The sequence below is a fragment of the Panthera uncia genome, chromosome C2 (genome assembly GCF_023721935.1).
Source record: "Panthera uncia isolate 11264 chromosome C2, Puncia_PCG_1.0, whole genome shotgun sequence".
NCBI classification, from domain to species: Eukaryota; Metazoa; Chordata; class Mammalia; order Carnivora; family Felidae; genus Panthera; species Panthera uncia.
The window spans coordinates 147,547,422-147,573,647 of record NC_064810.1 but is presented as its reverse complement, the minus strand read 5'-3'; the positions used below and the strand labels follow the sequence as shown (position 1 = coordinate 147,573,647).

Sequence of the window (26,226 nt, the reverse complement as noted above, 5' to 3'; positions counted from 1 at the left end):
CCATGTGTGTTAATAGGGAGGAGAGGAAGCTCATACGTTCTTCCCTATTGATGGGCATTTGTGTTTCCATGATTATGGAAGGGATAAGTTTGAGTATGTTTATATATTTTTTTTTTTTTTTTTTTTTTGGGACAGAGAGAGACAGAGCATGAACGGGGGAGGGTCAGAGAGAGAGAGGGAGACACAGAATCGGAAACAGGCTCCAGGCTCCGAGCCATCAGCCCAGAGCCTGACGCGGGGCTCGAACTCACAGACCGCGAGATCGTGACCTGGCTGAAGTCGGACGCTTAACCGACTGCGCCACCCAGGCGCCCCGAGTATGTTTATATTTTAATTTACTTATAACATTATAAGTTATAAATATGCTTATGTATTTTATATTTATATGTCACATGACCATTTCTGGTTTTGTGAAATTCCTATTGACTTTTTCTCATTGACTTATTGGGGTTCTTTTTTTTTTTTTAAGGTTTATTTATTTTGAGAGAGACAGAGCGTGAGTGGGGGAGGGGCGTAGAGAGAGGGAGACACAGAATCCGAAGCAGGATCCAGGCTCTGAGCTGTCAGCATAGAGCCCATCGTGGGGCTCAAAGCCATGAACCGTAAGACCATGACCTGAGCTAAAGTCGGTCACTTAACCGACTGAGCCACCCAGGCGCCCCCGGAGTTCTTTATACATATTGTGAATATGAGTGCCCAGCTAGCATCATTATTATGTTGTTCTCATATTTCCTCACAGCTAATGATTTGTCTTTTTAAGTCTCTTCATTGTGTCTTTTGGTGAATAGGAGTTCTTTTTATGTAGGCACAATTATCAGTCTTCTCTTTTATGGTTTTGCTCTTGTGTATTTAAGAAATCCTTTAGCCTGAGATCATAAAGATATCCTTCAGTGAAAGTTTTATAATCTTGTCTTTTATATTTAAGGTTTATTTATTTTTTTTTTTAATTTTTTTTTTTAACATTTATTTATTTTTGAGACAGAGAGAGACAAAGCATGAATGGGGGAGGGTCAGAGAGAGGGAGATACAGAATCTGAAACAGGCTCCAGGCTCTGAGCTGTCAGCACAGAGCCCGACGCGGGGCTCGAACTCACGGACCGCGAGATCATGACCTGAGCCGAAGTCGGCTGCTTAACCGACTGAGCCACCCAGGCGCCCAAGGTTTATTTATTTTTGAGAAGGGGGGGGGAGAAAGAGAGAACGAGTGGGGGGAGGGGCGGGGAGAGAGGGAGACAGAGAAACCTGAGCAGGCTCCACACTGTCAGTGCAGAGCCCAGTGTGGGGCTCGAACCCACAAACCGTGAGATCATGACTTGAGCTGAAACCCAGAGTCAGACACTTCACCAACTGAGCCACTCACGTACCCCACAATTAAGTCTTTGGTACACATAACCAACCCCAGTTAGTGAGTGTGTGTCTGTGTGTGCCTTTTTATTCTTTTAAATGTATTTATTTAAATAACTTATTGTTTAAATAAATTATGTATTTAAATTCAAACACAGTGTAGTATTGGTTTCAGGAGTAGAACCCAGTGATCCATCCTTTATGTGTGTGCCTTTCTAAAAACCACCCTCTTCAGAGCATCATGATCTCTGACTTGGCCTGGAGCTTCCTGACCAGGATGTTAACACATCCTGAATGTGTTACTGAGGTATACCCTCAGCCCACGGACAACAGGTTAGAGACCCTGGACCGGTTCCCCCGGCCCCAAGCAGCCTCCTTCATTTGCCTCCATGATCTGCCCAAAGATAATCATCTCTGGGGGTCATGGCATTGAAAAAGCTGGGAAGCAGAATTAGCCTTTCCCACAGGGAGACTAACAGAGATCTTTGAATAACAGGGTGAATTCTGATCATCTGCCTTTCAATGGAGGGCAGCCAGGAGCTCACCTACCCCGGTACCTAGGTGTCCAGGTTAGGTTGTCGATGAGCGGATATTGAGACAGAGTTTGGGATGCAAGGTAATTGTGAGAGATCCATACCTGTGGGGGGAAGGGGGAAGGAGGAGGACTGGCCAGAAAGAGAAGTCGTACTGCCACGTGGGCCTGACGGAGCTCCGGGCGATCAGTTATCTTGCATGGCCCAAATTGGCTGGGCTGCGACACCCCGGTTGCCCTCAGTTGTCGGATGGCGGCATCCTGGGAAGAGCAAGATGTTGAGCCAGGCAGCTGTCTGCAGCCAAGGCAAACCATGAAGGAGCTGACAGCGGAGACCCTAAGCCTTTATTTGAAGGGGCGTCTGCCTGGCCTCTCTCACAACGGGGCACTTGGATGTTTTCTGAGTACCGATTGCGTTGTTATCCACAAGACACGGGTGGCCACGGCCTTGCTCGGAGCTCAGCCGGAGATCCCCTCTCTGCTGTCCTCACTTCTGAGCCATCTCCTCCCCTTCAAGCGTGAAAGAGGGCAGCCGGATGTTCATTTTGAAAGGTGACACCAGCCACTTCCAGAAAAGAGAGGGTCGGGTAGGGTAGTCGTTAAGACTTCACCTCATCCCTCCCGTGTGAGTTCTGGGATGTTTCTGACCTCTCTGAGTTTTGACCTCTTCATCTCTAAAATACGAAGCATGAGAGTAGTAACGCCCATCCCCTGGGAATCATTTGAAGATTCAATGACGTGATATGTGCAAAGCAGGTAGCAAATGTGTGGCACGTGGTAAGCACTTAGTAAGTGTTAGCTGTTATTATTCATGGCACGGTTTAGAGCTCCTGGATATTCTTGCCACGAAGTTAGTCTGTCCCAGATCTGTCTTTAGACCCGGAGAGCAATTCAGCCAAGTCAGTCCTGATGATCTTCTGGCTGTAGGGGGAGATGTGACCTTCATGGGAGGGGCCCTTGGCCACCCAGGATGTGATTTAGGGGAGGGGCAGGGTCATGGAACCCACACCATATCCATAAATGAGTCTTCCCTTTGATCGTAGTAGCCTCGGGGATCCATATATATACTCCAAATGACCAGAAGACCACAAACTAAATCGCAAAATACAGACTTGAAGTTTGGCAAGTGCCATCGCCTTGAAGACACGTGGCTTCTCCAAGGATAATTTGGGTTTCTGGTTTCCCAGTTGCAAATTTCCCAGGGCTCCCCTGCCTTGGCCAGTCTGAGGGGGTGGTGAACGCTTGCTTGCCCTGCAGTGTTTCCCGGATACCCAGGCTCTTGGAGATTTCTTTCTTGTGGGCGAGGAGGGACCTGGTGCGTATCATCACTCCTCACTTGCCGCTGTTTTCCTGAGTTCACCGGGTGCTGCCTGAGCTGCTGGTCCCCATGCTGGTGTCTGAAGCTCTGGCTGCTTGTCGTAAAGCCATTCCCTGGAGGGCACCGGTCCCCTACACGCCCCTCCTGTCTTTTGCGGTGTGCGGTTCTCAAGCCTGCTGCTATCTCCTCCCACAAAAGGACATTCACGTGTTCCCTTTAAACCAGTGCTTGAACTCTACTGGGGCCTAAGTGTAGCCATCTCCTCCATTGAAATGCCTTAAGGAGTTCCTTTGGGGACCTGGCCATTACAGTTTTGAAAGCATCCTTTGCTTGGGTACATATCCTCGAGTAAGTTTTGTGTCATCTGTCCAGCCGCCTTTCTCCAGACTGGAATAGCAGTTCCAACCCTCCTTTCTTAGGGTTGTGAATCCCAGGATCCCATGAGCCCATGAGCCCATGAGCCCAATCCCGTCTTCCCTCTAGGAGGCTTATGGGACCTTATGCAAATAGGTCTCAGGTGACATGCTCAGATACCCCAAGTTTTGACATTCCAGCAAGGTTCCTAACCAGTCCCTTTCCAGAGACCAGCTCTGGCCGATCCAGATTGAACTGCATGATCCCCTTAGTATAGAGTTTCATACTGGTTTGAAAATCTCATTGACTGATTGATTGATTCATTTATTTCATAAATATGTATTGAGTGCCAACTGTTTGCTGGTAACTGTTCTTGACACTGGGGATTCCAAACTGAAATATACAGGGGCACCGGGCTGGCTCAGTCGGTGGAGCATCTGACTCTTGATCTTGGGGTCATGAGTTCAAGCCCCACGTTGGGCACAGAGCTTATTTAAAAGTAAATAAAAAATAGGGGCGCCTGGGCGGCTCAAGTCGGTTAAGCATCCAACTTCGGCTCAAGTCATGATCTCACCGTTCATGAGTTCACGCCCCGCGTCGGGTTCTGTGCTGACAGCTCAGAGCCTGGAGCCTGCTTCCGATTCTGTGTCTCCCTCTCTCTCCCCCTCCCCTGCTCACGCACTCTCTGTCTCTCAAAAATAAACATAAAAACTTGAAAAAAAATAGATAACAATAAATTAAAAATAAAAGATAAATAGGTAAATAAAATATACAGTCTGTGCTGTTGTGGAACTTGCATTCGAATCGAGGCGATAGATCAGAAATAAATGGGTATGAAACACGTCAGAGAGAAGTGCTGTACGGAGAAAGCAGCGAGGTAGGCGGACAGAGAGCGGTCCTGCTGTTTTTGACAGGATCATCAGGGAAGGACAAAGGAGGGGACAGTTACGCAGAGGCAAAGTGTGAGCCGTACACATTTTTGAGGGAAGAATGTGCTCAACAGAGGGCCCGGCAAGGGAGAAGGCCAGGGGTGGAAGCCGCTCGGCATTTTCTAGGAAAGGCAGAGGGGCCAGTGTGGCTGGGGCAGGATGAATAGGAGGACGGAAGGTGAGAAATGAGGCCAGAACTTCGGCCAAGGCCAGCTCGTGGAGGCCCTGAGCTGCAGTGAGGCTCAGATGCGGCTTCCTCGGAGTATCCTGGGAGGCCACTAGGAGATTCTGGTCAGGGGACTAACATGGATATGACCTCTACGTTTCACGGAGCATTCTGGATGTAGAACATAGAGTCAGAGGCTGCGACCGGAAGCAGGGTCACCAGGGCTATTATGACGTCATGGAGTTATGATGTCATGAAGTTATGACGTGATGGTGGTCTGGCGGAGACTGTACTTGTCAGCGTGGGGCGAGTTTGCTCCCCAGAGAACATTTAACAATGTCTGGGGACATTTTTGGTTGTCCCCACTGGGGTTGGGGATACTTCTGGCATCTAGTGGTGGCCAGGGATGCGGCTAAACATTGCGCAGTGCGCAGGACGGCCCCACAGCAAAGAACTGTCCGGCCCCAAACGGGGGTAGTGGCAACGTGCAGAAACTGATCTAGAACAGTGCTGGGGAGGGAGGGGAGGAAGTGCTCAGATCTGAGAGGTATTTTGAAAGTAGAGCCCAGGCACCTTGGGCGGCTCGGTCGGTTAAGCGTCTGATTGCGGCTCAGGTCATGATCTCGGGGTTCATGGGTTTGAGCCCTGCATGGGGCTGTGCCCTGGCTGTGCAGAGCCTGCTTGGGATTCTCTCTCTCTCTCCCCCTCTCCCTCTCTTCCCCTCCTCCACTTGTGCATGCGTGCACGCTCTCTCTCTCTCTCTCTCTCTCTCTCTCAAAATAAATAAATAATCTTTTAAAAAAGAGAGACTCAAGGGGTGCCTGGGTGGCTCAGTCGGTTGAGTGTCTGACTTCAGCTCAGGTCATGATCTCGCGGTCCGTGAGTTCGAGCCCCGCGTCGGGCTCTGGGCTGACAGCTCAGAGCCTGGAGCCTGTTTCAGATTCTGTGTCTCCCTCTCTCTGACCCTCCCCTGCTCGTGCTCTGTCTCTCTCTGTCTCAGGAATAAATAGTTAAAAAAAAATTTAAAAAAAAAAAAAAAAAAAAAAAGAGAGACTCAAGAGACACACAAGCCAACTGGAATGGATGGAATTTATTTGGACTCGAATTCAAACAAACTGGGAGAGAAAAAGAGAGAGGTGGGGGGAGGGAGAGAGGGAGGGAAAAGGAGAAAACGGGCACCTTAACTAGAATTTGGTTGTGTTCATTTCTACAGGCGTCATAGCAGGCAGGGGCTCACGCTGCTTTAAAAGAATTCTTGCCTAACTACTTTCAATTCTTTCTGTGATCGTTCATTTCAGCTTCATGGAGATTTCTGACCAAGCCGAGGAACCCTGTCATGGGTTTGTTTGAGTTATAGGTCTCTCTAGCTGTGTTATTTCTTGTCGACATCGATAAACGTGGACTTTTTGGTACTCTTTCATATTTAATGTTTAGGATAACATCTTAAGTCACATATAGTTATGCCACAACGTTTCCTGAAGATAAATCATGACAAGATTCCTTTTTTCCCCTCTATGTTTGCATGCATGGAATAGATTTGAATTTTTGTTTCACTTTTCCTGTCCCACCTTTTACTGTGTGTCTCAGCACCAATTGGGGGGAAGTTCTGTGAAGAAGTGAATTTACTAGAGCACCTGGCTGGCTCAGTCAGTGGAGCATGTGACTCTTGATCTTGGAGTTGTAGGTTCGAGCCCTGTGTTGTATGTAGAGATCACTTAAAAATGAAATCTTTAGGGGCGCCTGGGTAGCTCAGTCAGTTGAGCATCTGACATTGGCTCAGGTCATGATCTCTCTGTTCCCGAGTTTGACAGCTGACGGCTCAGAGCCTGGACCCTGGTTCAGATTCTGTGTCTCCCTCTCTCTCTGTCCCTCCCCCACTCATGCTCTGTCTCTCCCTCAAAAACAAATACACATTAAAAATTTTTTAAATTGGGGCGCCTGGGTGGCTCAGTCGGTTAGGCGTCCGACTTCGGCTCAGGTCACGATCTCGCGGTCCGCGGGTTCGAGCCCCGCGTCGGGCTCTGGGCTGACGGCTCGGAGCCTGGAGCCTGCTTCCGATTCTGTGTCTCCCTCTCTCTCTGCCCCTCCCCCGTTCATGCTCTGTCTCTCTCTGTCTCAAGAATAAATAAACGTTAAAAAAAAAATTTTTTTTTTAAATAAAATCTTTAAACAAACCAAAACACAAGTACACTTTCCAAAAGGCAGGTCGTGTGAAAGGAGACTAGAGAGGCAAAAAGCAGATATGATTATTGCTGAACAAAAAGAAGAAGAAGAATTATTTGTATATTTTAGTGAAACATAGTGAAGTATTTCAAGAATGAAATGAGGGGTGCCTGGGTGGCTCAGTCGGTTAAGCGTCCGACTTCGGCTCAGGTCACGATCTCGCGGTCCGTGAGTTCGAGCCCCACGTCGGGCTCTGGGCTGATGGCTCAGAGCCTGGAGCCTGCTTCCGATTCTGTGTCTCCCTCTCTCTCTGCCCCTCCCCCGTTCATGCTCTGTCTCTCTCTGTCTCAAGAATAAATAAACGTTAAAAAAAAATTTAAAAAAAAAAGAATGAAATGATACCATCTCTGCAGTTCGCTCTGTGGGGAGAGAGAACAGACGACACCAGAGGTGATCATTGTGAGAGCTGGGAGGTGGGTACAAGGGGGTCCATTATACCTTCTTCCCTACTTTTATTGATGTTTGAAATTTCCGTAATGAGACCTTTTTCTTAAGCGGCTCCTGTTTCATTTTTTCACTTTTGTAATTCCTTCCTTCCGTATTTGGGGAGTTGACACTTCAGTGTGACTACACGGGACTCAGCACATCCCCCCACTCGAGCCCACTGATTCCCAAAGCCGATTTGGTGTTTATTTCGAAGTTGTGTTGCTCTTGTTGGTTCCTGGGAATGCTAAGAAGTGCTGACTGCTTGCTCCTCAGGCTCTGGGATCTCCAGCTATGGGAAACACCCCCAAGATGTGCCCAAAGCCTTTGAGGACTGCATGCAAAAAGTCCAGGGGCAGATTCCAGCCCACCTCCATAGATCCACCCGCATTTACCTGGGGGCCACGGCGGGGATGCGCTTGCTGAGGTAAGGGCTGGGGTGGCCCCACGGAGCCCATCTGACCGAAATCAAGAATGTGTGGAGCCTTGCCAAGAATGTAACTCTCTGCCTGGGGACAGATCCGAAAGAAAGAAGCCCATATTCTGCCATAAATTTAGCCTTTAAAAGTTGGGACGCTTTTAGTCTTTATTTTAATACCCAGAAAGAAACTGCTCTAAAATGGATTCCCTCCACCTTGGTGATTTTCCCGAGAACTCTGGGGAAAAAAAAGGCAGGTGACGTAAAATCCCATGGGGTATACCTCTAGTTTTTTAGAAAAGTAAAAACTGTTTTGGATGCCTGGTCTTCTGACCCCGGTGTGCTAGCAGCCATCCTGAGTGCCACCCATAGTTACGTGGCGTCTACTCACCTACACGATCTCGCTGCAATCTGCTTTACAAGAGTGGTTTTTCACTGGGGCGCCTGGGTGGTTCAGTCAGTTAAGCGTCCGACTCTTGATTTCAGCTCCGCTCACGATCTCACGGTTGTGAGATCGAGCCCCATGTCAGGCTCCACACTGATGTGGAGTCTGCTTAGGATTCTCTGCCCCTCTCCTCCCTCTAAAAAAATCAGTGGAATTTCTGCACTTCACCTCAGGCAAAGCCTTTGCAGCTATCAGGAAACAAACAGCTCATTTCATTCAATTTAGCAGTTCCTTCTAGATTTGTAGCCATGACTTTTAGCCCAGTTGCATTGTGTTCAAGTGCCCTTTCGATCTCTCTTTTTTTCCCCCATTATTGTAGCTCCTTGACCTTGAAATAAAGGAAAAATAGTTTTTATTTTTATTTTTTAAGAGAATATATTTCTTTTTCTTTAATGTCTATTTATTTTTGAGAGAGAGAGCTCACAGGGGAAAGGCAGAGAGAGAGGGAGACAGAGGATCTCAAGTAGGCTCTGCATGGTCAGCACAGAGCCTGATGTGGGGCTCAAACTCACGAACCTTGAGATCATGACCTGAGCCGAAATTAAGACCCAGACACTCAAGCGACTGAGCCACCCAGGCGCCCCAAGAAAAATAGTTTTTTTTTAAAAAATCAAACTTAAATCTACCCAGGGTAAAGCCTGCTCTGAACTTTGAAAATAAGGCTTTATCCCCCAAAGATGACCCTCATATTGCTTCAAAGCCACTTTGTCTGTGGTGCCAGTAACATAAAATTGTATGTGTGGGCATAAAGAAGATACGCCGAAACAAACAAACAGGGCCACTTCAACATGATGATTAAAAGAAATCACTCGGTTGGATTGGGCCTGTTCCTTGAGGTTTTCCTCTCCTTGTTTCTATCCCTCTATCCTCGTTGACCGAACAGAACGTGGGAGAAAGTTGCATGTCTTTGCCCCGCTTGGAATCTGCAGGGTGTTTCAAAATGATTGCGTTTACCTGAAAGAAATGATACAGAAATGCCTTCCTTCTGCCTTTTCCTTTTTTATGGAAACAAAGCATCCGACTTTCTCTTAGTTGCTTTTTCTCCCACTCCTCTCAGTGAGGAATAATTAGAAGACTCTGTGACTTACAGGCCCTGACAAAAACCGTGGAATAGGAAGTTCGCCACTTGGGAAAACAGTGAATGTCCCATTTGAATAAATTAAATATTAACTCCTCCTTGTAAAACTTTCTGATGGTAATCCATTCCTTCTGAGGATCTAGCTGATGTTTCCATTGAGAGAAAAGTCAACTATAAAAAAAAAAAAAGCATTTAATGAGAATCCTCTGGGAGGGGAACTGATAAAACTAGGAAGATTCTTGGATTATTTTGCAAACAGTGATCACTTGTGGCTGAATTAGAATGGACCTCAGCTTGTGGCATGGCTCTTTCTCCTCCTTGAGCCAATAGTGAGCCAGTGCCCTGGTTTTCTTAACCCCGTGATGAAAGGGGAGGTACCCTCCCAAGTGAATGTGCTTCCATAAGGTAAAATGGCAGCCAATGAACAATAGTATAATGCCCCGTCATGGGTGATATTAGAATACTATGTTTCCACTTTCCCGTGGGTCAGCGCACTGATGGATTCCAATCCAATGACGGCCATGATAGCCGTTATATACCCTCATGATGAAGCCTTCCCTGAGAGCAAAGCAGAGACTGCTGAATGCCTAACCCTCTTTCTTTCCCCCCTCCTCCTAAAGATCCCCCTTCCTTCTGGCCTGATGAGGGCTCCTCTATATGATGCCCCCGGCGGATTCCTTATGCCACCCCTATGCCTTCACCAACCCCCTTTCCTGTGCTGATCTGAGACAGAGCAATGGTGATTAAGCAGAAGGCCCTTTTGACCAGCTGGTTGCTAGCGAACGAGACAGGAACAGGTAGGGGAGGAGAGAACAAGGGGTGTTTTTACGTAAAGCTGTCTGCTTGGCGGTGTGACAGGTAACAAGGGCATCTTCCTTGGTTGCCTGGGAGGTTTTGACTTGCGAAACGTTGCCAGTTTTGCACACATCTGGAAAATCATCCCTGCCAGCAGAGGGGTGGGGAGGTTTGCCTTTTCACCTGAGTGACATTATTTGAAGACTCTCTTGTCCAGGCACTCAGCCTTTTGTGTTCTGTGCCTTGCATAGGTTACAAAATGAAACAGCAGCTAATGAAGTCCTTGCCAGCATCCAAAACTACTTCAAGTCCCAGCCCTTTGATTTTAGGGGTGCTCAAATCATTTCTGGGCAAGAGGAAGGGATATATGGATGGATTACAGCCAACTATTTAATGGGAAATTTCCTGGAGGTGTGTGAAAACAAATGCATGGTTTTTAATTTTGCTATCTATCCCGTCCCCTGTGGGTGGTCACTTAAGCAGAGGTGCATGCTGACAGGGGCATCTGTCCTGTGTCATCCCTATCATCTACTGCATTGAGGAAACAACGATGAGCCAGTAGCTAAGAAAATACACATAGAGCTGGGGCAAAAACACTGCATCGTAAATAGGACCAAATGCACAGGGGAGAGGGAATATCATCACTTTACTAGCTGATAAGAAATTGGAGGTGGGGGGATCTAAATCTAAAGGCTATGGGTGTTTTGAAGGGTAGCTGGAGAATGACTCTTCTAAGAAGCTCCACAGCCCTCTGGAACTTCCAGAGCCCTCAGGCAGTCTGCTTCCCAAACCATCCTGTGTCCCCGGGTCCCTTACCCTGCCCTGCCCCTTGTGCAAAGGAAAGCCGACCCCCAGGGACAATCACCATGTTACAGAGGACATGAGCCGTATCCAGTCCAACACCTATCTTGTTCCCCCTCAAATATATTCTTAAATTTTAGTTAATTGCCAACAGTTCATATTTTAGAAATGTCACACTCACACACACACACACACACAAAGAAATGTCACATACAAATGCACATTTCTAGCTTTCCCTGACCCCCACAACCCGCAAAAGCTGGAAGCACTGGTCCCAGTGGGCTCACGTTGGCAATAACCAACCGGAAGAGTGTGGCTAGACCGGAACAGAACGTGGCTCGTGCGGTCCCCAGTTTGCCACAGTCCCCCACCTAACCTTCCCTGTCGTCCCCACCTAACCTACCTCGTTCGTTCATGTTGCCTGTCTAGCCCCTGGAAGCATTTGAGTTCGCCACCCTTGAAATAAAAGAGCGTTTTGGCCTCCAGATGCTCATGTCAGACTTCTTAGCAAAAAGAGCTGGGCCTTGGGTGGAGAGTCCCGGGCAAACAGAGATGGTGCCTCTGGCCTTTTCTCTTGTTTCCTTTCCCCACCGTGCAGAAGAACCTGTGGCATATGTGGGTGCATCCGAATGGAGTGGAGACCACAGGTGCCCTGGATTTAGGCGGTGCCTCTACCCAAATATCCTTCGCGGCCGGAGACAAGGTGGGGCTGAACAGCAGCCATATCATGAAAGTGTCCCTCTACGGCTATGTGTACTCGCTCTACACACATAGCTTCCAGTGCTACGGCCGCAATGAGGCTGAGAAGAGGTTTCTGGCCATACTTCTTCAGGTACCTGAGCCGGGGGGGATGGGGGGGTGGGGAGGGCGGGTGGAGGGGAAGGGGAGGGGCGGGCAGCAGGCGTTCCTTTGGGGGTCTGGAGGGGAGGGCGCCTTCTGGGGTCTGCCCATCCATCTTCTGATGGGATCGGAAACAAGACCAGTTTGCCAGTTCACTCACGGGGGTCCAAGCTTGCTCGCCCGCTCCCTGTGTTGTACTGATCACTTCCAGTGTATTTGAGTCCGAAGTCTAGGGAAATTACAGGGCACCAGATGTTTGGCAAACGATGCAAGACCTGGGATCCCTTTGCGGACACAAGCGGCTTGAAACCAACAGCTAAATAAACCTGAGAATCTTGTGACTCCCCCGAGTGCTGACAAGATAATGAAAGTGGTCCCAAGAGAAATACTTGCTGACAGGGGAGAGGACTGAGCCCTCCCCGGGTGCGGCCTCCTTTTAGATGGGCCTATATTAGGTAGGTTTGATGCCCTTTGTATGGTGGGATTTGGGAGTAACCGAATGCCATCACATTGGTCAGTAATTGACACGGTAACTGTCCCTTGGCCCAGACGGCTTCTTCAGGCATCAACTGGAAGCTTGTCATTAATATATAATTATTATTTCTTTAATGTTTATTTTTTTGAGAGAGACAGAGACAGAGCTTGAGTGGGGGAGGGGAAGAGAGAGAGGGAGACACAGAATCTGAAGCAAGCTCCAGGCTCCGAGCGGTCAGCACAGAGCCCGACGCGGGGCTCGAACCCATGGATGGTGAGATCATGACCTGAGCCGAAGTCGGACGCCCAACCGATGGAGCCACCCAGGCGCCCCGAGGTTGTCGTTAATAAAAACTCAGTGTTAGTGTGGTGTGTGTGTCAGTCAGCACTGACTCCAGGGATACCCTAGACCCCAAATTCCAGTGCTCGGGGGACATCAGTCTCAACCACGCATGGCTGAGCAGGGAAAATGAAAATGAAAGAAAGGGACTTTGACCACCTAGAGGGGCATGAGGCCAGCCAGAGGCCACAGATCCTGGCTTCTGGTGAGACCCAGGGGCAGGGGACAAGGGCTGGGTCAGCCTGTGAACATAGTGGACACAGCACCCTTGGTTAATCCCCACCCCTCCCGCCTACTTGGGCAGCTGAGGAAGGAAGCAGTGCCCCCCCCCCCCCACCAGCCACTAGCCTGAGGGAACAATGGGCTGGCTCAGCAAAGTGCCATCGGCAAAACTGACATCTTCAGACCCCTGCATTTACTGAGTAGTCATGCAGGGATGTGCGTGAGAATTCACCTCCGGATCCGGCCGCTCCCCAAAACTTTGAGCCTCGCAGGAAAGGCTGGAGCCCCGGTACACATGAATGTGACAGGCCTTGTTGGGAGAGGCTGCACACTGCCTGGGGAGGACAGAGTGGGGGACCCTGCAGGCAGCCCTTGGGGCTCGGGAGACCCAGTGCCCACCCCAGACTCACACCACCCCCACTTGGCCAAAGGGAGCCCCACAGGGAACCGGATCGATCCTCCCTAGCAAGGTCTCCATGACCTCTACTCATCCCTGATCGCTTGCTAACGTACTTCAGCCAACATGCTCTTCTGTCCAGGAGAGAAACTCTGGAAACACCTCTTTTCTCCATCTCCTTTTATTTCTGGCAATGCTTAATGCCTCTCCCTCCAGTTCTGACCCTAGTGGGGGCAGAGGGCAGGGGGCTCCTCTGAACTCGAAACAGGAGAGGGGGCAGGTGAAATCATCCTTTTCCCAGAGGGAGTGAAGGTCAGAGAAGCTAACCTCTTAAATTCGACTGGCCCTGAGGAAAATGTGTGCATGTGTTTATTTTTACAAAGTTTATTAAAGAGTGATTATTGGGGCACCTGGGTGGCTCAGTCGGTTGAACGTCCCACTTCGGCTCAGGTCATGATCTCGCTGCTCGTGGGTTCGAGCCCTGCATCGGGTTCCATGCCGACAGCTCAGAGCCTGGAGCCTGCTTCGGATTCTGTGTCTCCTTCTCTCTCTGCTCCTCCCCCTGCTCATTCTCTCTTTCTCAAAACTAAATAAACATTAAAAATTAAAAAAAAAAAAAAAAAAGAATGATTATCTATGTCGGGGTACCCGGGTGGCTCAGGCAGTTAAGCATCTGACTCTTGATTTTGGCTTAGGTCATGATCTCATGGTTTGTGAGATCGAGCCCCATGTCCGTCCAGCTCTGTGCTGACAGCGCAGAGCCTGCTTGGGATTCTCTCCCCTCCCCCCCCCCCCGTCCCTCCCCTCCTCTCAAAAATAAACAATAAAAAAATAAAAAAAAAGAATGATTATCCACGTATCCAAGAACCTACAGTAGAGAAGCCAATACTCCACCTGTCTGAGATCTCACTTGGGTTTGAGAACGTAGGTCTCAAGGTGTGAGCCTGGCCTGGGGGCAGAGGTGGGCGATCCCACCCTCTAATGTGGACAGTCCGTTCAGAGGGACAGGGGCAGCTCTCCAACTTGCCTGGTAGGCTCCGGATGCCTGAGAAGGTGGCTCTGCCCGCAAAGCCCTCTGACTCAGGTGAGGGAAAGGATCCAAGTGCGCTGACGATCACCCACAAATGCACGTCCCGACCTGCCTGGCCAGTACTTCCATGTGCCAAATACATGTTGCCAAGCCCCGGCCTAGAAGGTTCACAAAGATTATTACATCATGAACACTGGCTGAGTAAATTCCACCAGGTCTGGATCTGGTTTCCTCATGTGTCCCAGTCTGGTGTGGATGGTACCCGGAGCCATACTTTGCAGCCTGTTGTCATATGAACAAGCCTCCAGTGGCCCCAGGGTGACAGCATTTGTAGATGCTAAGGACGCGCATTCGCTTGCTTTCTTCCCCTCTTTAAGACGTTTTCTTCTGTTTTTAAAAAACAATTTTTTTAACGTTTATTTATTTTTGAGACAGAGAGAGACACAGCATGAACGGGGGAGGGTCAGAGAGAGGGAGACACAGAATCTGAAACAGGCTTCAGGCTCTGAGCTGTCAGCACAGAGCCCGACACGGGGCTTGATCTCACAAACCATGAGCTCATGACCTGGGCCGAAATCGGGTCGGACGCTTAACCGACTGAGCCACCAGGCGCCCCTCCAGCTTTTTCTTTTACCTAACAATATATCATGAACAATCGCCTGTGTTGCTCAGTAGCCTCTGAACTTACTATTTTTATGGACGCATAATATTCCAGGCACCATTATTTAAAAAGAAAAACGAGATAGGTCATTTGCTTATAAAAGAAAGTGCATTTTTATTGTGAAACTGTCAAAGCATGCAAAAAACGCATTGAAGTCAAAATGACTTTCCAATGCTGGTCACCTAATGTCTTCACTGTTCACAGCTTGATACATTGTTATTCTAGACTTTCCAGATCAATATCTAACTTATTTTCTTGATCCTTTAAGATTTCACAATTTGTCAACCATTCCGATCCTGATGGACAACAGGCTATGTCCTGTTTTGCTGCAGCAACAATAACACCGTAAACCTTCTTGTGCACGTAACCTTATGAACTACTGATTTTACTTCCAGAGGATAAAATCGAAGTATATTTCTCATATAAGTGGATAAATAGGCAATCTTCCAACACAAAACCATCCGGATTCCCACCAACAATGTTGTGATGACCTTTTGCAATCTGAGAATTTTAGGGATCCTGAGCCATTCCATTAATAAGTCCTTGGATAATGAGGATCTGCTTCTGAATTCCCTATTATATTCACCTGTTTTTCCGTTCTTGAGCCAGTATCATGTTATTCTAGTTGCAAAAGTTTGTTTTTCTACTCTCAGACATTTATTTTATTTTATTTTTTTAATTTTTTTTAAGGTTTTTTATTTATTTTTGAGACAGAGAGAGACAGAGCATGAACGGGGAAGGGGCAGAGAGAGAGGGAGACACAGAATCGGAAGCAGGCTCCAGGCTCTGAGCCATCAGCCCAGAGCCTGATGCGGGGCTCGAACTCACGGACCGCGAGATCATGACCTGAGCCGAAGTCGGCCACCCAACCAACTGAGCCACCCAGGCGCCCCTCAGACATTTATTTTAAGCTTCAAAATCGTTTAAAGTGGCAACAAAGAGGAACTTTTTTTTCATTGAGATTATGATTGCAGTTGCATTGACTGCAAATTAGTTTGGTAAAATACTGGCTTATTAATGATACTAGGAATTTCTGTGTAGAATTACAAAATATTGTTCCAATTATTTAGTTCTTGGTTTGCATCCTTCAGTAAAACCTATCGTTTTCATTATGGGTCCTGTACCTTCCTTTTAAATTAGTTTCCTATGTGTTTTTTAATAGTTTCTATCAATATTAAGAATAGTTCCTATCACTGTTTTTCCACTTTTCATAGGATTTACCCTAAGATCAAGTTATGCTATAGTTTTCCAGTGGCCTTTTTTGCTCTCAAGCCTAATGATTGACCCTTTAGTGCCAATGTCCTGCAAATACTAAGTTCAGGCGAGATTTGTTCCATGTTGAGGGCCTGAACAGCTTGGCCCATTGGCAAATTATATTTAAAGAAGGCATAACAAATAATTCGAACTCCAAAAAGAGCACAGAAATCATCTTTCCTGAGCTGCTTGTATGTTCCAAGCCAGAAACAATTTATATCTTGCTTCTTGTCCAGGCCACGCCAGAAATAATGTATTTTATTTTAAGTATCTTAAAAGCATGTCAGATTTGGAGGGGGAAATTAAATAACCGGGTATTAGTTTCTTTTCTTTTCTTTTTCCCTTTAAAATAGTATTTCCACCACAGAGTGACCCTGGTGCGACATGTTACAAATTACACATAACAATTTTTGGAAACCATGGATTTTTTTTCATACCATTGAAGCAGAGAGGAACCTATTTGCTGCCTTCACAGATTCAGTCATAGTAAGATCTTTCTGGAGGACACTCATTAGAGTTATACTGGATGAGTGTTGGACTTCTGTAGGATTTTGTGTGAAGTCCTGTCGCTGACCTTTGTTAAATGATTGCATTACCTTGATACGTGCCTCAATTTCCTCATCAGTAAATTAAAGGAGTTGGAATAAACATTGTCTGAAGCCAAAATGTGACTGAGTCAAAATGAGTGGTTTTGAAATTGGGCAAAGTTCAAATACAATTCCCTAGAAAAGAGAGTCCATAAATAGAACCCTACACATTTTGGAATTTAGCATAAGATAAAACGGAGCATTTTTCACCAGTAAGTAAAATATTGGATAGTCATTTGGAAAAAGTAAAGTCAGGTCTCTACAACAGTCTTTACGCCAAATAAATTACAAGTGGATCAAAGATTTTTATGAATAAGGATATTTGTTGCAGCGTTGTTTATAATGGCAGAATGATCGGAAACCATCTAAATGTTCACATAGAGGAGATACCTTAAATAAATTGTAATTTGTACAGCGGAGGGCTATGCAGCTACTGAAAAGAAGAGGCCATTCTATATGTACAGTGAACGGGAAGATCTGAAGATACGTTTTTCAGTAAGAACAGCAAAGGGTGTAACTGTGTATAGAGTACTACCATTTATAGTTTTTAGAAGAAGGAAGAGGGAGGAGAAGATAAGATATTTGTGTATGCGTACAAGAAGTATACACAAAATCTCCGGTAGGAAATCACAAAAACTGGCAAGAGTAGTTACTTCTAAGGAGGGGATCTCGTGGCTAGACATGGTGGGGAGGGAGCCCTCATTTTCACAATACACTTATTTGCAAACTTCTGGGTCATTTTGTCAGGTGGATAGATCATATTCTGTTCCAAATGATCAATTAATCTCAACATGTCTTGTGTTCTCCTCAAAATGGATTTCCTAAAACCTGCTTCACAGGACTGTCGTGGGGCGTGGGTCCGGTAACGTGAGCGAGAGCCCAGCGTGGTGGCTGGTGCAGGGCTAACTGTTCACCCACCCCCACTGGACGTATCGAGGCAACCTGGGAGTTGCCTTCAGGCACGGGCTGACCCAGAATGGCATGTTTTCATCCATTTCTCTCTTGGCACTGGAGGGTAACAATAGTGAGAATTTGCAAGAGGGGAACACTTGCCCCCCCCCCACCAAAAAGTGGTTTCTGACACCTCACTCTTGTACCTGCAGGATTCTCCCACCAAAACCAATCTCATCAACCCCTGCTACCCTCGGAATTATCTCACCACCTTCACCGGGAGCTACATATTTGACAGCCTGTGCACAGCAGACCTGAGGCCTGTCAGTTACAACCCTGACGACATCATCACTGTTGGAGGAACCGGGGACCCATCGCTGTGTAGGGAAAAGGTGGCTTCCCTGTTTGACTTCACAGCTTGCCGTGACCAGGAAGCCTGTTCCTTTGATGGGGTCTATCAGCCAAAAGTTAAAGGGACATTTGTGGTAAGAGCAAAACCCGCCCAAAAGCGTCCTTTTTCCCCCCAGTGAGTATTTACTTCTCACCTTTCTGTTTCTCTTCTGTTGACCTGCTTCCCCCTCTCTTATTCCCCTAGCCTGAAGGCTCCATGGTGTGTCCCATTCTGAGAACTAACTTCCTTCTGTGTTACATCCTTCCAGGCATTTGCAGGGTTCTACTACACAGCCAGCGCTTTCAATCTCTCAGGGAGCTTCTCCCTCAGTGCCTTCAACTCAAGCAGCTGGGATTTCTGCTCAGAGAGCTGGAGCCAGGTCAGTATTTAGAGAGAAAGGGGCAGGGTGCCCGGGTGGCTCCGTCGGTTAAGTGCCAGACTCTGGGTTTTGGCTCAGGTCATGATCCCACGGTTCACGAGTTCGAGCCCTGCGTCAGGCTCTGCTGCTGACAGCACAGATTCTCCAGCTCCGCAGAGCCTGCTTCAGATTGCCTATCCCCCCTCTCTGTCCCTCCCCTACTCGCTCAGTCTCTCTCTCAAAAATAAATAAATAAACATTAAAAAAAAGGAAAGAGAGGGGCGCCCGGGTGGCTCAGTCGGTTGAGCGTCCGACTTCAGCTCAGGTCACGATCTCATGTTCCGTGAGTTCGAGCCCCGCGTCGGGCTCTGGGCTGATGGCTCAGAGCCTGGAGCCTGCTTCCGATTCTGGGTCTCCCTCTCTCTCTGCCCCTCCCCCGTTCATGCTGTGTCTCTCTCTGTCTCAAAAATAAATAAACGTTAAAAAAATTTTTTTTTTTTTTTTTTAAATAAAACGCGGTGTTCTGGAGCATGCATTTTCCAAGCACGCCTGCCTCATCTGTTTGGAACCTCCTTTTCAGCTCCCGCTGCTGCTGCCCAGGTTTGACGAGGTATATGCCCGCTCCTACTGCTTCTCCGCCCACTATATCTACCACTTGCTGGTGAATGGATACAGATTCACGGAGGAGACCTGGCCCCAAATATACTTTAAAAAAGAAGTAAGTCAAGGCACGGGTTGTTTCCTCCCCTTGCTCTCAAAAGGTTTGTGTGTAGACGTGCGAAAGAAATGTAGACTTTACAGGGGGAGTGGTGATTTCAGTTTGCTGAAGGGAAGCTGAGGAGACTTCGGTCCCTCGTGACCAAAGAAACGACAGTGGAGAACTCAGAGGAGGTGTCGCTGGAGACCCTTCCAGACGAGGCAGCGGTCAGAGGCCAGGTGCCCACGGACCCTGAGCTCCGCGAGCGCAGGACTTGTTTCATTCTTTTCATACTCCTACCATTCAGCACGGGACTGAGAACCTAGAAAGTATTTACTTAAATGTTTGGCGAGCGTATAAATAAATATGTTAAGGATTAGACCTTTCATACTGAAAAGAAACTTTAAACATAACAGTAATTTTTAAAGAGGATAGTAACTAACTGCTCTCCATTCTACACAGATGTCAGGGTAACGGAGGGTATTAGGGATTCATAGCAGCAGTAAGTAAGAATTTCTCTTGGAATGTGCCTGAGGTCACCGTATGTACGTCAAGTGTCCGGGGACGGTCTGAAGCTGCAGTCATAGCTGCTACCAGGTGACTGTTCGGTCTGTCACCCTCCGGGCCTTGTTTCCAGGCAGGACTCAGCCTTGCTGACATGTCCACGCAGCACTATGTTCAGGTTTGGGGAAAATATTCTCATTTCAGGAATAGCTGATATAAAGCCTGAAGCCAGTATGTTCAATATTAGCTTTAGCGATAATTAGGATAAACCAATCAATATCCAGCATGAGGCCTGTGATTGTCTACTCTTACATAAATAAAATTGAGTCATCCCACAAAAGATGAGGCTGTCTGGAGACACAGGGACTGTTGATGGCATGCACTCTCTAAGCTTTGCCTGTAATGAATCTAATTAGCAGGAAAGTACATTAAGAGAACGGAAAGTGACTTCCTCTTGAATACCAGTTTGGATGGATACAGAATCCCAGCTTTCAAGTCCCTTTCCTTTATTCATAAAGAAGTTTATATATAGTTAAATTAGCATTCAAATGTAAAGGCATAAAAAAGACTTAAAGATTTGCCACACAAAGACATCCAAAATATTTGTGGAGGAAATAAATACGGAGAGAAATAAATCCAGGAGGATGTTATAAAAATATAGGCAGTCAGAATAAGTGATATGGTGCCTTGAAGTTTTTTTAAAAAAAGAAAACTTACATCAAAGAAAAGTAAAAGAGAAGAAACCATCCATAACAACCCAAAATTCAAGTATAGCTAATATCCAGTGTGAAGGGAGCAGGGTAAGGGGTCATAACAGTGGCCTAAAATGCTCATCTTGTAAAGGAGGCCTTTAGATATATAACATTTTTAAGGCAAGAATGGAAAAAATAAATATAGGAAAATAGCACTGATTGAAAATTTAAAACTAAGACATTAGACGGAAGCCCAAATATATCAATAACCAAAATAATTATAAATGGACTAAACCTACCGGTGAAAAGACAGATATTGTCAGATCAGATTTTTAAAAATCAAGCATATGTTGTTTGTAAGAAAAACCCTTAGGCGTTAAGCATAAGGACATGGAGAGATTCAAAGTTAAAAAGTTTTCTTTAACTATCAGGCAAACACTACCCCAAGAAAAGGGGTGGAACTGACTGTTTCAAATTTCAGTGGAGCTCTGTAATACCTGACCAAATAGTCTTTAAGAGGATCATTCAAGATACAGAGGATTCCAACATAATGATACAGAGTCCATTCTGAAGACTGTAAATTCTAGACTTTTTTTGTATCTAATAAAACAGCCTGAAGACATGGAAATGAAAACTGATGGAACTAATGTAAGAAATGGCCAGAGTCTGTGCTGCTTGTTTAAACTGACCCCCTGGGCTTAGAAACTGGTTCTAGATTTATGTAAGCTGCTCATTACCCTCTTTCTTTAGCCACAGACACTTGTGGACCCAACAGTAGAAACACTCTTGCTGTTATAAACTGTGCCGACATTCCACTTGGCTGTGACGAGGCTGGGAGGATGCTGACGGCTTTTCTCCACGGTGCAGAGAGGGTAGGGCCCTGAGCCTTTGTGGTCTCAGTGACCTGCGTTCTAGCCCAGTCTCTGCAGTGTCTGAACTTGGGCAAGTCCCTTGACCCTAGGCCACAGCTTCGGGTGAGCGGTTCACGAGGATGACAGTGGTGTATGTGTGTAACTTCTGCCTCGAGCCCCGTCCTGAGAACGAAGCCATCTTTCTATCATACAGGTGGGGAACAGCAGCATAGCCTGGTCTTTGGGCTACATGCTTAGCCTGACCAACCAGATCCCAGCCGAAAGCCCCCTGATCCGCCTGCCCATGGACCCACCTGCCTTTGTGGGCACCCTCGCCTTCTTCACGGCAGTGGCCTTGCTGTGTCTGACGTTCCTCGTGTACCTGTGCGCTTCATCCGGGAAGCAGAGGCGCTCCCAGCATGCCTTCGACCACACAGTGGATTCTGAGTGAGCCTCCTGAAGCAGCTCCTGGAGCCTGAGGGCTGCCCGGAACCAGCCTGGGTAGCAACAGACAACGCGGGCGAAATGTCCATCTTCGGGAGATGCGACTCAAGTCAAATACCTAGGTTACGTGCCTCTCCGATAACTAATTTATGCCAAAGCACCTCTTGGGGAGTCTCTCAACTGTTTATTCCTCCAAAGACCCTACCACGCAATTGTTGACCTACTGGGGAACAGAGGAGAGACAGGCCATCAAAGTCAGGCTCTTTATTCCAAGTGCCCTAGAGGAACAGTGAATTGAGACTATGACAGTTTAATGTTGAAGAATTGACCTCAGGGCTCGGTTTGCATTTCTCCTTTCACAGAAACGCCATATTCCTCCTGGCAAGTTTGGAAGCTGGCAGGCACCCATGAAGCATTTGACACAGATAGATATTTGACCATATAGCATTTCACACGCTTTATGATTTCCTCCAGTTGATTCTTAACTAAAACGTAGCAATCCCATAAGCATTGAGCTCCCTCAGTCTACTAGCATAATAGCATCTGGGGGAGAAGACTCCATTCCCCCGAGGACAGTGGCCATGGCCAGGCCCTGTCATTCAGGCAGAACCCAAAGGACAGAGACGCACGGAAGGTCTCCCAGGATACCGCAGTGGGAGTCCCATTCAGGGCTCCGGTTGGTAGATTGCAGCCCGTGTGTGTCTTCATTCTCACCTCCCCTTCACGTTGCTGTGTCCTCCTATAAAACATTTACTCCTAGTGAGGCTACCATGTTCCAGATCTTTTTGCCTTTGCTAGGCTTTCGCTTCGGGCTGTTTTCTCACTGGGTCATGGTGTGTATGCTACAATACGCCATTCCGGCACGGGTACTTGCCGCTGTCCCAAGATCCCCTTGCTTACCGCCTTCCTGGATGGCAGGCCTCTGTGCGATAGCATCGTCCTTCTTCACTTTGGGGAAAGGAGAGGAGACCGCAGGGACATCTCCTTCCGATAGAGGATGAGAAAGAATCCAGCGAGTGGCTACAAACTGAAAATCAACGTTATTCCAGATTGTTGTTTGTTAGCTGCATGTGGAATAAAGGACTCTTTATTGGCAGCGTGTGTGTGACCTTGCAAACAGTATTTTGTTTTCTCCTAAGGACCCAAGGTGGCATTTATGAGAGGAAGTTCTTAAAGTGAGGAAAATTTGCTTAAGAATAGACTTTCCTGAGCTAAGAAGATTATGCCTTAATGTCACCTTCATTCACGAGAAGTCAAAGTGCTTCCCTTTGATAAAAGCCGTTGGCTCCTTGAGATATTTGAGTCACACGTTTCTGTACCTTATTTGACACTCAAAAGTGGGGAAGTTAGAACCCGTCACTCAGTTCTTGATGCCTACCCAGAATGGCTGCTTCCTTCCTAAAGTGCACCTTTGCCTGTGCCCCACCTTTGCCCCACCTGGCCTGTGGTTCATCTCCCCAACTGTCCAAATAATGCATATTTCTCAAGGCCTAATTCTAGCTCTGCTTCTTCCACAAAGCTTTCTCTACACACACACACACACACACACACACACACACACACACACAAACACACACACACACACATGATCTATCTCCTGGATCACCTTTTAAAAACTAGTTAGGTGAATGTTTATATTCTTGATCTTATGTGTGCACATGGCTTATTTCTAAAATAGACAGTAGGCTACGGAACGGCAAATCCCACCCTTTATCACTCCCTCCTTCATTCAACACACATCCAAAAACCACTTACGATGGGCCTAACACCTTGCCAGGCGTGAGCTTGGATTTAGATACGTGCCAAGGATGTACTATACTCAACATATTTGTTGATTGATGTCATTTCCATAAACGAGTGAAGGGTGGACAATAAAGTTTAGAGATATCAGATGAAAATAGCATCCAAATCACCAAGATTTTGCAAGAAAAAAACAGATATGTCTGTGCAGGGAAGAGGGCCAAGGTTTCATGAGAACAATGTTTTTGGCTTTGGAACACGCTGATGAGGTGTTTTGGGCTTTCTGACATGCATCAAAGAATTCTTACCAGATGGACCATCATGAAATCTGCAGTACAGGTAACAACCTATCTAGTAAGAACTGTGGTAAGCAGAAGCCTCACATGGCCCCCATCACCTTGCCCTCTGGTGGTACTCCGGAGATTACGTCGTTACCTGGCAAAGGGATTTGCAGATGTAATCACTAATCAGTTAACCTAAAAACGGAGAGATTATCCAGGTAGGCGTTTTCTCCTCACATGAACTCTTTAAAGGCAGGGGATTTGCTCCAGAAGTCAGAGAGATTCAAAGCACGAGAAGGATTTGATGTGCTGTTGCTGACATGAAGACAGAGGAGGTCAGGTGTGAGAGAACCCGAGAGCAGCCTCTGGAAACTAACAGCAACCCTTGGCTGACAGCCTGCAGGAAAGCAGGGGCCTCAGGCCTACAACTCCAAGTAACTGTTCCACCGGCAACTGCATAGACTTGGAAGTTTTAGATATTAGATAGAAATTAGATAGATAGCATTAGAAATTAGATATTTCCCCAGAACTTCCGGTTAAGAGTTCCACCAGATTGACACGTCGATTTCAGCCTTTTGAGGGCCCTAAAAGGAGAACCCAGGTGACTTTTGACTTATGGAACCGGGAGGTAATACATAGGTGTGGCTTGAGGCTCCTATGTTTATGGAAATTCGTGACACAGCAATAGAAAATTAATACTACAGAACCCAGGCCCCACGACTCCAACCAAAACAAGTGAAAATTTCAAATGTACTTTTTAAAAAAATTTTTTAAAGGTTTATTCATTTCTCAGAGACAGACAGAGCGTGAGCGGGGGAGGGGCAGAGAGAGAGAGGGAGACACAGAATCTGAAACAGGCTCCAGGCTCTGAGCTGTCAGCACAGAGCCCGACGCGGGGCGCGAACTCACGGACCGCGAGATAATGACCTGAGCCGAAGTCGGACGCTTAACCGACCGAGCCACCCAAGGGCCCCCAAATGTATTTGAAAGTGATTAGGTATCACAAATTGTGTCTACTCTTTAGAATAACCACGTAGGAAAGGCATGGGCTCAGAGGTAAAATAACATCCAACATCACGCAGCTAGTAAGTGTTTTGGGAGGTGGAGACTGAGTTGAGATTCTGGTCTGGTTGAGTCTAAAACCCATTATTTCTGCCACATTTCCTGTCACAGGGAAAGGCAGCGTCACATGGCAGATAGGAGTCTGACTTTAGGATGCTGTAGTCCAACATACTCATTCACGTACAGACACTTGACTTATGACAGAGGTGTCATGGCAGAGCAGTGAAAAAGATGGGAGTCAATTGGATTTCCATATGCAGAAAAAAGGAAATTCGACCCCTTCCTCATACCATTTTCAAAAATTATTTGCAGGCTGGTTAAAGACCCAAGTGTGAAAGGTTGACTTACAAAGGTTTTAGAACAGAAAGGAGGAGAAAATTTTTAAGATCTTGAGTAAGTGAAGGGTTTATTTAGCATTATACAGAATGCATTAACCGTAAGAGGATATGTATACATTTGATCACATTAAAATTAAGAAATTCTGTCCCTCAAAAAACACCATTGTAAAAGTGAAAAGACAAGCCACAGAGTTATTTGCAACATACATAACTGGTAAAGGACCAGTTTCCAAATTTCATGGAGAATTCTTAAGTTTCACTGAAAAAAAGGGCAAATGATCCAATTTTCCTGAATGGGCAAAAAGGCTCGAAAAGCCATTTTACAAAAGGAGAGATCTAACTGTCCAGTACATATGAAAAGGTGCTCAACCTCATGCACACATCAGGGCAACGCAAATTAAAACTGCGATGAACTGGGGCGCCTGGGTGGCTCAGTTAGTTGAGCGTCCAACTCTTGATTTCGGCTCGGGTCACGATCTCAAGGTTTGTGAGATCAGTGAGATGAAGCCTGAGTCGGGCTCTGTGCTGACAGTGCAGAAGCTGCTTGGGATTCTTTCTCTCCTCTCTCTCTGCCCCTCCCCACCCATTCTCTCTCCCTCTCTCTCTGTCAAAATAGATCAATAAACATTAAAACAAACTCCCATGAATTGACACAATGCACCCATCGTTTGACAAAATTAAAAACTCTGACAACGCTAAACGTTGGTGCGTGGGGGTGTGATTTAATGCGACCATTCCGGCCTGTCTATTAAAGTTGAAAATATGCGTACTGAATGACCCAAAAATTCCAGTGCAAGGTATAGACCTTGGACATACGTGTTCTAAGGTACACCAGGCTACATGCCCAGGAATGTTTTTACCAGCGGCCAAGATGCCTATTCCATAAAACGGAAGGGCATATTGCGATGTATCTGTACTAGAAAATACCACAAAGCATGGAAACAGAAGAACTGCAAATATATGCAAACATATGGATGGATCTTGCTAAGATAACTTGGAGGGTCAAAAGCAAGTCACAAAAAAAATACGTATATAGTATAATTCCATTTATACAAAGTTCAAAAGCAGACAAAACCACAGAAGGTAACTCTCGAGGAAATCAAGGAAATTATTACTCTTAACTTTGGAAGGGGATAAATGAGTGTCTTAGTCTGCTAGGGCCACCATAACAAAATACCAGAGACTAGGTAGCTTAAACAATACACATTTATTTTCTCACAGTTCTGGAAGCCAGGAAGCCCAAGACCAAAGTGCCTTCTAATTCAGTTCCTGGTGAGAGCCCACTTTCTGGCTTGTAGACTGCCCATCTTCTTACTGAGGCTACACTTGGCCTTTCCTTTGTGCTT

At 46.7% G+C, this 26,226-nt stretch overlaps 1 protein-coding gene across 1 annotated transcript in view; it reads left to right on the top strand.

The window, feature by feature from the left end:
* Positions 1 to 22,555, top strand: part of ENTPD3 (ectonucleoside triphosphate diphosphohydrolase 3) — a 38,081-nt gene extending 15,526 nt beyond the window's left edge. The window contains exons 5-11 of the mRNA XM_049628957.1: positions 7,566 to 7,716; positions 10,277 to 10,436; positions 11,425 to 11,658; positions 17,735 to 18,007; positions 18,182 to 18,292; positions 18,852 to 18,989; positions 21,230 to 22,555. Of these exons, the coding sequence (XP_049484914.1) occupies positions 7,566 to 7,716; positions 10,277 to 10,436; positions 11,425 to 11,658; positions 17,735 to 18,007; positions 18,182 to 18,292; positions 18,852 to 18,989; positions 21,230 to 21,466 (1,304 nt within the window). The 3' untranslated portion in view covers positions 21,467 to 22,555. The remainder of the gene's footprint in view (positions 1 to 7,565; positions 7,717 to 10,276; positions 10,437 to 11,424; positions 11,659 to 17,734; positions 18,008 to 18,181; positions 18,293 to 18,851; positions 18,990 to 21,229) is intronic.
* Positions 22,556 to 26,226: the final 3,671 nt, after the last annotated feature.